This window comes from Stegastes partitus, unplaced genomic scaffold, assembly GCF_000690725.1.
Source record: "Stegastes partitus isolate 25-593 unplaced genomic scaffold, Stegastes_partitus-1.0.2 Scaffold851, whole genome shotgun sequence".
NCBI classification, from domain to species: domain Eukaryota; kingdom Metazoa; phylum Chordata; class Actinopteri; family Pomacentridae; genus Stegastes; species Stegastes partitus.
The window spans coordinates 1-13,061 of NW_007578582.1; the positions used below are offsets into that span (position 1 = coordinate 1).

The 13,061-nt window shown below is 41.8% G+C and overlaps 1 protein-coding gene across 1 annotated transcript in view; it reads right to left on the reverse strand.

Annotated features, from left to right (window-relative positions):
- Window positions 1-2,663: 2,663 nt before the first annotated feature.
- asip1 (agouti signaling protein 1) overlaps window positions 2,664-13,061 on the reverse strand; it is a 24,739-nt gene continuing 14,341 nt past the window's right edge. The window contains exons 2-4 of the mRNA XM_008293001.1: window positions 5,629-5,803; window positions 5,451-5,497; window positions 2,664-4,507 (exon numbers count right to left, since the gene is read on the reverse strand). Coding sequence (XP_008291223.1) covers window positions 4,343-4,507; window positions 5,451-5,497; window positions 5,629-5,797 — 381 coding nt within the window. The 5' untranslated portion in view covers window positions 5,798-5,803 and the 3' untranslated portion in view covers window positions 2,664-4,342. The remainder of the gene's footprint in view (window positions 4,508-5,450; window positions 5,498-5,628; window positions 5,804-13,061) is intronic.

Here is a 13,061-nt window from a genome sequence, read left to right on the forward strand (position 1 = left end):
TCCTGCTGACTGCAGCTGGGACTGCTGACCAGACTGCTGACCACCTGTGAGCGCTTTGGGACGGGAGGAGCTCACGGAAGCACCGCTGCTCGCTGAGGACAGTGACTGCAGAACGATACATGTTTTCACGTCAGAATCTCCATAACACCAGAAAAGTCTCCAGTAACACCAGAAAGATTTGTCGCTGGTTGCTACTGACAAAAAAAAAGTCGCCAAGAAGATTTGGAAAGTCGCCAGATTTAGCAAGAAAGTCACCAAGTTGGCAACGCTGTGTGTGCCGCGGATGTTGCACATCGGTGGTTGTGACGCATATTTTGAGCGACAAAAAGTTAAACAAGTTTTATTTTAATGTTACAAGATCACTACAATCTTAAACTAACGAACCAAAACGAAAAAAATAAAGAAATAAATTAAATACTCATTATTTATTTTCCAAAGCCACAAGGAGCCACAGCAGAGGGATGAAAGAGCCACATGAGGCTCCAGAACCGCCGAGCGGGGGTTGATAAAGCCCCATTCTTTACTCTTTGTCATGGTTTTGGTTTTTGTTGTGTCTATTTCCTGTTTTATTTTGTAATTCAAATTCCTTAAGAGGTCACAAAGAGAATTTTGGAATGGCTGTCCTCTGGCTGGCGCCTGTGCTGCCCTGCAGCGAGGACAAACCTTCAAATATGAGGCTGTTCATTTATTAAATTCCAGTTCCCGGCCAACTCTTCCTCCGTCTGTGAGGAATAACTTACCCCAACACTTACTTCAGCTGCTTATAAAAACTTTCCTTTGAGATAAAGCTCACAGTCACAGCTGCTCAGGATCCTATTGGTCTCTTATGTATTATTCATCTGTTCGCCATCCGCTACGTTCCATGAGCCTGGTTCTGGAAGAGAGGGTTTTTTTAGTTGTTTGTTTGTTTTTGGCTTTTCCCGGTAAGGTGGACAATTTCCTTCGGGATTAATAAAGTTTAGTCATATCTTCTCGTTGATGACTGCTGTTGTCATGTGTTGTCACTTTACTGTCTTTGTCATGTGGCCACAGTTTTTCTTCATGTATCTGTCCTGTTTGTGTGCTTCTATGCCTCCTTCTGGAAAATTATTTTTGTGTGTTTGTTTTACCGGAACTGAATAAATATAAAAGACTTAATGTCAAGTAGCATCAACATTGTCAGCAAAAACTATTGTTATGTAGAAACAATATTATAAATGCTCATTCTGGTCACCTTTTATTTTTTCTGTAACAAAAGCAAAACTTTAAAGTATCCACTGAAAATGAAAATTACAACCAAATATGTCCCAGATGTGCAACGAATGAAAACTATAAAATGACAAACATGTCTAAAGATCAGCATCTTGTAATTATCACTTGCTGCACTTTATGTCTCCATTTAGTGCTTGGAAGGAGAACATAAAGCATTTCTGGCCTACCTACAATTCCACATAAAATGCAGTGAGGAGCAACAACAAAACTGTTGTGACAAACCACCAAAACAGATCGTAAAAGTCATCGTGAATTACTGCGACGCTCTCATCAAAGGCTAATTAGCACGTTTTCATCAAAAGACCAAAGAGCGAACCCAAACGAAAACCGGGTGCCGAAATTACCGGCGAAGCTGTCGGCCAACGAGCAGCTGCAGGAAGAGCCTTGGATCAACGCCACTTTGTTGGTGGTTGTTCGGGGATGAGAGGCTTCGTTTCGCCTTCCAGTTCAATCTGACAATCATCCAAGCGTTCAACACTCCACTAAGTAATAAATCATTTACAGGCTTTTTCTATATTACTGATATTCTGCGGGAATGTGGAAATGCATGTGTTCATCATGATGCATCAGTGGCTTACTGGAATATCGAGGGTCCTGGATCATGGGTTGGCTACCTGCCGGAGAGTCAGGCAGTGATTTAAAACCGATGGAAGAGAGATTAATTTATTTTCCACAGTAACAACAGACAGATGGTGAGAATAGAAAAAAAAAAGTACAGATTAAACAAGATAATAAATGATTGGCAGGTAGGCAGGTAGACAGAAACATCTGCATTGTTCACTTTGTTCTAACTTTTGGCCTAATTAAGCTGAATGACGTGCGATTTTACAAGACGAACATCCAGCTGTTGTTCCTTCATGAGAGGCACAAGGGAAATCCACCAACATGGTAACACCTCTATTCCACTGCACCACTGAGCTCTATTGGCTAAAGATTATTTAAAACAAACTGGTTTTTTTTTCCCTTGACTTTAATGAAAACCATCATGAGGTTAGGATATGAAGAAGAATTCATGAGGACATAAAAGACAAATGACACCAGGCTGAGTCATGTTGTGACGCTGGATGTTGTTGACGTGCGTCTGCCTTGATCTGTCGTTTATGGGAAATGCGACACAGTGTTGTCTCCTTTCTCTTCATAAAGGATGGTTCATTTAAAAGACATAGAAAAAGATGCATCTTAGCATTTAGAGAATTTGACCAGCTGCTACGAATCATTTCACTGCAGTATTTATCATCTTTTTCTTTTTCTTTTTTTTACTACATATACAGTGTTCCTGTTTATTGTCTATGTAAGCAGATGTACAATGCATTCTGGCTGCAGAACATTATGTGCAAACTGCTTTTTACAAAGCGGGTGGAACCTCCTGAAAAAAACAAAAAACATTTAAACTCTCTAAAATGAAGACATACTCTGCAGCTGTGTGGCTTATTTATTGCCTCAAAAGTTCTCAGTTGTACATTTTGGTTTCGTAATATGAGTTGAAAACAAGCCACCATGTTGGCGCACAGCTCACAAGTAAAGTTCAGGGACACACAGAGCATCTTTCATCTGACGAGTCGCGCCATCGTCATGTGTCCGATGTTGAGAGGCAGCGAGACCCTTGTCTCCAGAAACATCCCCGTGGACCTGAACCATTAGGAAAGCAAATAAAAGACTATCTGACTGCATCCATTGTTTGAGCCAATCCCAGTAACACCCACCACCACTGAAACACCAATTCTGTATTTTTTCACCACTAAAAATACTCCCCAATAATTAAGCCATCTTGTCCGGTTGAATAATTCATGCATGCAAACATGGTACCCTGATGGTTTAGGAAATCCTGAGACCAGAAAACAGATAAGATTAAAGCTGGGGTAGGCAGTACATTTTTTATTTATTTTTTTTTATTTTTTGGCATCAATGGCGTCAGTATTTAACATATTGTAATTCAAGTGGTCTCGGAGGAACTTGGACTTATGCACCTCCTCTTGGCTCAGCTATCTGGATTTAGAAAATCTAGCCTCTGATGGAGGACCAATCAGGTGTTTTCAGCCAGAGCAGGTAAGTAACAGCAACAAACTCTGCAGTGACAGTAGGATGTTGGGGTGAAACAGATGACTCCTTCTTCCTTCTGTGGGAGCAAACCTTTCCACTTTGAATGCAAGTTTGCTCCTCCACTCATTCGATCACAGAATGGACTAGAACCTGCAATGTAGACCTTAAATGTAGTCCTCCACATGTATTTAAAGGTGCTGCCAGCCCGTCATTCAGCGGCAACCTCTGTCCTCAATGTGCCACTAGTGTCTTTGTGTTTCAGCATCGTGAGGGACACTAGTTTTATTGCCATTATTGGTATAAATAGCAGAGGTAAGGTAAACTTTTATGTTGGTAATGCAGCTTAAGGTGGCCTGTTTATAACCTCTAGTAGAAGTCCTAGCTAAAGTAAAGTAAACAACAAGAGAAAAAGTCTGAGACCGATCCGGTCTGTCGTCATCACAGAACGTAAATTCCTCATTCGCCTCCGACCTCCAAACACAGATAAAACTACATTCCCCTCAAATCATAACTGGGAAGAAGGTTTAGTTGTACAGGAAAGTAATTTTGTTGAGGTTCTTTAGGTTCAGGGGCTTACATTTATTTATTTTATTTTATTTTTTTGCCTTCTCAAGAATCCCACCTACCCCAGCTTTCAGGTATCTAAATGCTGCCTGTTGACTCCACAATGAACACCACAAGAACATATAAGACAGAGTGCAAGCATTTTATTCTTATAATGCTTTACCAAATTTTGAATACTTGCTGTATGTAAAATATGAATTTGCACAGTCGTGTATTTGTGTAAAAATAAGGCAATATATCAAATTGTTTGAGCAAATACATTCTGTTTATCTGTGCTAAAAGCGCAAAGGGAAATAAACTTGTTTTAAAAGCGCGAGGTGTTCAGAAAGTTCACTGCTTTGCAGTCCCCTCCGATAAAGTGCTTCCATGCAGTGAATCTAAGGGAAGTAACGAATCACAGCTGAGGCCTGATACACCTCTCACGGTGCTCCCTGCTTGTGGTTTGGCTGAACATGAAGGGTGGTTCTGGTGAGCTGGAGCTGGTGTTTCAGCAGCGGGGGTTGCCCATTCGGCAGTAACACACAGTTCTGAAGAGGCGACACTGGCAGTGAGCGCAGTAATCACAGCACACATTGCCCGGAGATTTACAGCTTTGCCAGAGTGCGACGCAGTTAGCAGGAGGAGGAGGGCGCTTCTTTGCACCGAATTTGTTCTGAGAGACAGATGGAGAGAGCGAGAGAAGAGTCAAATAATACATGTTATCACAGAAATGTGCTTTACGATACACTTCAGATTCATAGAGAACAGCGATATGTGAAAAGAGCATGGATGTTTGGAACGTGCTCGCCTGCTGCGTGAGCTTCAATAACATCACTAGAAAGACTGACAGCAAACAGCGCTGTCTCCCAAAAATGACGTTCCCACACAACTAACCGAACTCTTGTTTACACTTTGAAAGAAACATGATTTGGTTTCGAAAGAAGTACAACGGTGACGTAACAGGAGAAGGCTTCTAGTTTCAGCTTGTTTTTGGACCTTGTGGGAGGAAGCCGGAGAACCCGGAGAGAACCCACGCTGCACGGGGAGAACATGCAAACTCAATGTAGAGAGATCCCAGGCGTCCTAACCGGGGATTTTCCAGCTGTGAGACGACGGCGCTAACCACCGAGCCACCGTGCAGCCCCATGAATGTATGTACATATATATATATATTTTAAAAAATACTTATATAATTTGCTTCTTACATCGATGTAGCGTACTAACTCAAAGGACACAACTGGGGGAAATGAAACTTTCAATAATTTTCTGAAAAGGAACCCCATATGGGACCTTTATTATAGAACCCACGTGTTTGGTTGGATTTAGACACCAAAACTACGTGGTTCGTTTTAGGAAAACAGCATGGTTTGGGTTAAAATACGACCCTTTCACCACATGCTTGAAGCTTCTCCTTAATTCTCTGTGCTACCAGGGTGACAAGTCTTGTCAAATTTATGATATGACAGGTTGACAAAGATATCTTGATGCGAAACATATTTGTGGCATCAACAATTGTAGACTAAGAGACAATGGGTTCCTCTCAAAACCCAGTTGTGATTAGTCGTGTAGGAACATGATTTTTGAGAAACAGGGTTGCAAAAAAATATCAGACCAACCTTTTTTGGTTTCTTTTTCTTGTTCTTCTTTGTTGCTTTCGGTAGTTCTGAAAGAGAACAGTTTTGAAAATAAAGATAAACGTCAACAAGCATGATGATGAACGGCACTGAGTTGATATCGAGGACCTCGGTTTGCAAAATATGGTGTAAATACAACAGTTCATCGATGTGAACCTACCGACAATAACAACAGGGGGCGAGGCTGCTTCCAGGTTCTGAGACAAAGTGGTAGTTACAGCCATGACCTTATTGGCGTACTGAGTCTCATCAGGGATCATGTGGGCAGAGACGAGGAAGTATTTAGTCGCAGCGAGGACGAAGCAGCCGAGCAGCATCGAGGCCTGCATCTTTCTCTGGAACAAAAAGAAACAGCAACGGATGCTGCGTTATAGAGTTTGTCAGCAGCTCAGTTATCACAGAACAAATTCAAAAACACAACATATATATATACAGTGGTGACTCGATAATCCGACACTAAATGTAAAACCTTCTTTTATGTGGGATATCAAGGCTGTCGGATTGTCAAGACGGAGGTTGAGATACAAGGAGGGCTTGATGCTGGAAGGATCATTTGTTGTTAATATTCATTGTTCAGAATTGTTATAATAACTAGTAGGGCTGGTCCCAATAGCACTTTCTGGTCTCTGGATATTCAGGCCCAATTAATGATGAATATCAGAATATTCGTCCTGGTCGGGGGACACTTCCACCCCGGCGCAGCGCTCCAACAGGGTGGAAGTGGCCGGAACGCACAGGCAGTACTTGGCTGCTGATGCTAGTTTAGGATAGCGGTCACACTTTCGCCACCGCTGCCACAACCATCGGTGTTCACTGTCCTCTTCTGCGCATGCGGGACACTTTTGGGTCGTATGAAGTTCACACAGCAGATCACATACAAGTCGCATTGAACTGGAAACGTGAAGGAAGTCACAAAGAAATCCTCATTGAGCATCAAGTCCTGCAGTGTGAACGTAGCCAATCTGTGGGATTGTTCAGTCAGATAATACGCCGTCATCCTGATTGGTGACATTAAATGTCATGTCGGAGTCACAATCCAAGGCTGTCGCTATGTTAAGACTGTTTTTATGGGTTCTGTTGGTTTTTCCTAAAAACCTGTCAGATAGCAGGTTGTTGGATTGCTAAGGGTCGGATTATTGAGTCACGACTGTATTTACTTTTTCTAAATCAGTGATCTTTGCACAAGGTTTGATCACGTATTAATATTATCAGCACTTTAATCACAACATAGCCAACGCTGCCAAACTTCATTACAAGTCTGCTAACATGCAAACATTTCTAATTAGTTTAATGTAGCCCCAAAGGACCGCTGAGACTGTGGGAATGCGTTGAGGTTTGGAGATTTTTGATCGTGAATAAGTACACACGTAACATTTTGACCTGATAATGGCACTCGCTAAAATGTAAAAGATCTCCCATATTACTAGAATTCCTCCTCTGGCAAACCGGAGTGAATGCTAATCCACTTAATACACATTACAGTCGAGACTAATGTGATTAACTCAGTAACATTTACAGGAAACTAAAACACGCCTCATTATGACTTCAATGAGCTGCTTTCCACATCTGTTTAAATGTGCTTGATTCTTCTTTTTTTTCAGGATCATGTTCTCTGTCAGAGACCATTAAAGGTAAGAGTTCATCTTGGTGAGATAAAGTTGTCAAAGGACGGTAAACACCTGAATGTTTGGCTCGGTTTCACCTACACGTCTCTGAAACCGCCTTCACTCAGCATCACATCAGCCGTGCGTTTGCTTGGAATTTTGGAAGCAGGATTACAGTAACGACTCCTGCTCCTTCTAAATTGTTCCAACGTGTGCCGCCATCCACTAAACCCCCCCTAACAAACGCCAGGTGGAGGTCTGTTGAAAAAACAACTAGTTCCTCATGTTTGTGTGTGCTCTACTTTGCCATGAAGCTCCTCCCTGTTTGACTTCTTTTTCTTGTACGTTGGTGCTACAAATAATATCACCACTGGCTTTAACAGTGCTGTGGCCTGCAGGCTGGTGTCTGGTAATTGTCTCCTTGTAGATAATGAGATGATAATTATCTTGGATGCAGCTGCTAAAAAACATGCAGCACACAAATATTTCCTGCTTTGGTGGTCTCACAAAGAAGTAATATTGAATCACTCATCATGTGACTTATGTGAATATCCACCTGATTTCTCCAAGCTATCAAACAATGGCTTTGTCAATTTTAGTATTTTCATTTTAAACTAAAATTGGAGGTGATGCAATAAAATGCTCTGCCTTATGAGTACACAACATCTGATGAGGTCATGTGTTAAGTGAGAAAAGAGTATAACAACAGTTGTGTCCTTTTGTCTTTAGCTGTGTTCCAAAGATTTTTGACATGCAGACATGAAGTTTGTTCTAAGAAAAGGAACCCCATGTAAAATGGAAATTGGGAATATATGCAAAGGTAGCAAACGTATAAATGAAATGACCATTAAAACACAACAGTGCAACACAGACCAGGAACAAATGTAACCGAAAAAAAAATAACTGTTAAAAAAAAGATAATAAAACAAGTAAAAATATGAACTCATACATAAATGCTTGGGAGGATGTGTTCAGACACGTGTGGCATGACAGGCACATGTGTGTGTATTTTGTTTCTGCAGGCATGACGATAGTTTCAAAATGCTCTGAAGATGTTGAACTGGTGAGATGATGGAGATGCGTCGGTGCCACGATAGTTCTTATTAGACGTTGCTTTCTGTGAAGTTCTCATTAAAAAGCTCAAACAGGCCTGAGGGTGATTAATCCAGAAAGCATGATTAATGGTCACTTGGATTACGGCCGCCGCCCCCTGAGGGTCTGCCACCAGACTAGGACCTCCGCTTGGTGTCTTCCTTTGGAGGTTTTCATGCATGTAGGCAGGAGGACCTGAGGTTGAAGCAGAACACCCTGGAGGGATTACATAACTCATCCAGCTCGGGAGGGATTCCCCAGGAAGCGCTGGAAGCCATTAGGGACCGGAACATCTGGACTATGTTGCTTTGACTGTTATAACTACGAACCCAGCCACACAAAAGCAGGAAGAAAAACCCCAAACCAAACAAACAAACACACAAAAAAACAGATGGATGGATGAATGCATGAATGCATGAATGCATGAATGAGGTGCATTACCAATGGGAGATCTGCTGGAATCAGACATAACGACACACTGAGCCAAGATCTTTGGCAAAATGCAAAACCACTGGAGCTGAACAGACTGAAGGTCGTCTGGATAAAAGGAGCTGAAAAGTTCAAGTCCAAAGAAAACCCTGGTTTCTGCTCAGCTACTGAAGTGTTTCCTTCTATTCAAAACATGCTGTTAATACTAATAAATATGTATTTGAAAGAAATAGAGCTTATCTGGCCACAGTGTTTGTTATGTCCCTTTTCACCAGATGTTCACACTATAGCTGTCAAGTTTTAAATTCCAAAACTAAAATTGATGTTACTGGAGGCTGGACAGGATGGAAATCTCACAAAATAACGAGGCTATATCAGTTTCATGCATATAGAGAGAAGGAATGTCAGGATACTAAAAGGATGTTGTTTTTTTACAGTACACAGCAGATGTGAGGACACCACCTCTGTGCAACACCACCTCAATGTGAAATGATTAAAACTGTCTCCCCTCTAAAAAAATTACAATATTTCTAAGTTTGCAAGTATTTATTTTTCTGAACAATCAAAAACAAGTACATAAAAAAGATTATATTGAAGATGCAGATCCAAAAAAGTGACGACACCTGTGGCCACTGACACACAAGCTGGAAAAACTCTGACCATTAAGACAAAACCTAGCAAACCTGTGATTTCCAACTGGTCTAACTGTATGAACACAGTCACGAAATGACCCGTGAACACCATGACGTTTACATTTTGGACCTGTGTGTTGCGTCTCCCTATCACAAGGAAAACAACTACTTGAGGATTGGAAAAATGTTATTGTGAGACTTCACGAAGATGGAATCGTTAGACCACTAAACACAGCTCCAACAAGCCATAGTACCACTAACTAGTGCTGCAGTGGCACTCCACTTAAAGTGACGCCACGGATCGTGCTGTCCTCGCACAGTCTAGCTCTAAAACGTAGACAGGATCATATGTCAGCCTCTATGGACGGCGTCTGACAATAAAACCTTTGCCTGCTCTTCAACACACAACCGTAAATAGAAATGTTGCTGAAGAACATGAAAAGAACCATAATGAATATTGAGAACACATACTTTGGCCAGATCAGAGCAGGGAACCAGGCCAGAACTACCACAGTGAATGCATGCTCCTGACAGTGAAGCGTGCTGATGCGAGGCAGCGTGGGTGCAAAGCATGCTGGAAGATGACATTTATAGATGGGGCTATGAACGCCTGTGGACATACCACAGTACTGGCTGGCAAGATGACTGCTAGTCTGCAGATGCTCAGCGGAAGAGAAACATGTGTGCATGATAATAATCCAAAGAAGGCTGCAGAAATCAGAGCGACGGAACATCTCTGACGAAATTAGTGCAACACTGGCTGAGGAGGACTGAGCCTACCACCAAGTACCTGGATTGAGCCAGGTGACAGAGGTGACTTCCCTCGATGCATCCAATGGGCCGACTTCATACAAGGCACGCTGTTGGAGTTACTTCCACCCGCCTTCCCCTACAAGCAACCTGCCTCAACCACAGCTCCTCCTCCTCATGCTGTGCGAGACTTAATCGATACCATGTCTGTTGTCACTGCTGTCTGCTGTTTTTCTGCAGCCTGGGAGGTCTTCGTTGCTGCTCTCCCTGCTTCGGGCCTTCCACAACAATACCGTAAAATAAAAGATCACTGCGCTGAAGTTGTCCTGACTGAGATGGCTTTTGTTCCAAATGTGGAAACCGTATTTTTAACATAGCAAATCTACACAGTTTTTAGTTTTAGATAAGAGCAAATACCCTCCTGCTGACATTTAAGTAACATCAAATGGGCTGTTTATACTGTAGTTTAGCTAAAACACTGCAGAGATGGAGTTCCAGCTCAGCCATTGACATATAAACATTCACATGGGTATTTCTGCACAGATATATTGACATAAGACGTCCGTTTATGTTAGTTTGGGCGTTGAACTGCATGATTTGAATATATTTTGCATACTAATATTGACTTTCAACATTTGCTGGTTTAGTACAGGAGGTACTCAACCAACTTCATTTACTTTTAGGTAAAAATCTGCAAACTGCACCATGACAGTGTCCGTCAATGGAGTTTTAGTGTTGCTTATGAAAGGCAGGCTAACTACTGACGTCACACTGGGTGGTGGTTTTGCACCGGGCTGCGTTACACTGAACTAATCAGCCCACACCTTGCACATACATGAGGGGTAAATTGTAGAATTGTCACTTCTCTGGTGTCGACAAAAACCAAAAATGCTTCGTGAAAGTACAGTTTATCCCCGAACTGCGTGTTAAATTGCACACATGTGGGGAAGTGCAAGACATGATCCTACATTTTCCCCTCCTGAGTTCTTCTCCTGCAGAAAATAAAAACCCTTCCTGTGTGTGTTCTTAACCGTGAGTCCTGAACCTGGGTCAGCACTCCTCTACCGGCTTCTGGTTTTGTATTTCGATGGTATCAGGAAAACATTATTCCTACATGTGTTTGCATTCTCTCCCAATACCAACATGCACGGAGGTAACTTTCACAAATAATGTTTCTCCAACTGTCCAGCTAAACTGAAGAACGAATCGGCCACACAGGCTCGGTGCCGCACAAAAGCAACACACGAGAACCTTTTGCTGTGTTTCTCACACTGATCCAATCTAATGCTTGTGATAGTGATACCACTGTAGGATGAAACTTCACAGAAAGCTGCAGCACCGTGTTGAGTGTAGTTTGTGCAGGGTGGCCACTGTAAAGCCAACAGCAATGTTCAGTCGGGCTCCATGTTGTTTCTTTCACTTATTTCTTGGCTGCTTCAAATCACTGCAACATGAGTCCATCACGATTTTTTTTTTGTACCGTTTTCTTCCTCCCATTGAGAGCAAGCGGTCGTCATGCAGACTTGTTATTGGAATATGTTTGGTAGTTTTTAACTAGTAAATCTGATCTATTGTTTATTCTTGGGTTATGATGACACTGTGTGATATAGTCTATCAACTCTTAAGTACAATGATAGACAAAATAATGAACAAAACACCATTAAAAGTCATGTAAAGGATAAGTTTCCACTCTGTCACTTGACCTTGAACGCTGTTGCTCATTCTTTTTTTTTGTTTCCGTTCTTTTTAATATTTTAATTTCACACAGCTGTACCACATTTGTGTGGGAACAGTGGAGATGCAGATGCCGTTTTTGTTGATCTGTTCTTCGCTTTTTTTTGCGAATTTTTTGGGGGTCCGCATCTGTTGAGCTGTTGAACCATGGCTCCATTGTTTTTACAGTCATGAACAGCTGTTAGCGCTGAGCCAGGCCAAGCCGACGTCGTGGGAGAGACCGGACATCCCCGATGAGCTGGAGGACGAGGGGATGCAGAGCAGGAGTGAAGCGTCAGGAAGCCATCCGTCCGTCCATCATCATGGGATACGTAAGGTTTCTCCCTAATGGATGGAAAAGCTAACAGCTAACAGCTAACAGCGCTTTTATTTACACAGTACTTTTATGCTTTTCTTTTACATATAATATTTTATTTTGATTTTTTTTTAGATTTCTATATTTATTGTCTGTCTTGTTATTGTTGCGTACCCCAGTTTCATTCATCGTGTCAAATTCCTTGTGTGTGCGCTCACTTGGCAATAAACGCTTTCTGTGTTCTCCATCATCCCTAATCTGCTGTATTTGTGTGTATAAATAGTAAAACAGCATTTGTGATGATTTATCCTTCTTTGTAACGTCTAATTGTTGATTTAAACACAGTAATAATATCAACAGTTAGCAAAACTGAAATGAACCTGGACTGATTTCTGGATCCTACTCACTGTGAAAAGTTTAGTTATATTTATTGTGCATTTGAACCATTTTGAGAAATCACGAGGAAGCTCTGGGTCTGGCTTTGTTTAACCTGGAAGTCAAGCCAGTGGTGTTACTGGTCATCGCTCATACTGAAACACATCCCGGTGGGCCGACGGAGAGTCAAACACTTCATAAACTTTTTACAAGCCCTACCAAAAAAAAGATGTCAAAATGAAAACAGACTTCTACAAAGTACTGTCAGCTGAAAATATATAGAACATAAAATCAGCGATTGCACAAGTATTCACCCTCCTTTAAGTCGATACTCAGTAGATGCACTTGTGGCTGCAATTACAGCGCTGAGCCTGCGTGGACAGGTCTCAATCAGCTTTGCACATCTGGACACTGTAATTTCACCCCATTCTTCTTTGCTCAAGCTCTGTGAGGTTAAACAGGGATCATGAGTAAACAGCTCTTTTCAAGTTCAGCCACAAATTCTCAGTTGGGTTGAGGTCTTGGCTCGGACTCAGCCACGCCAGATTGTTTCCTTTTTTTAAAAATTGTAGTTTGTTTTATCTTTAAACCCTTTCTGTATCGCTTTGGCTGCACTCCTCCAGTTGTTGCATTGTTTTGTTTTTTTTCACCTATAGTTTGCTGAATTCATTTTCCCCTCTGA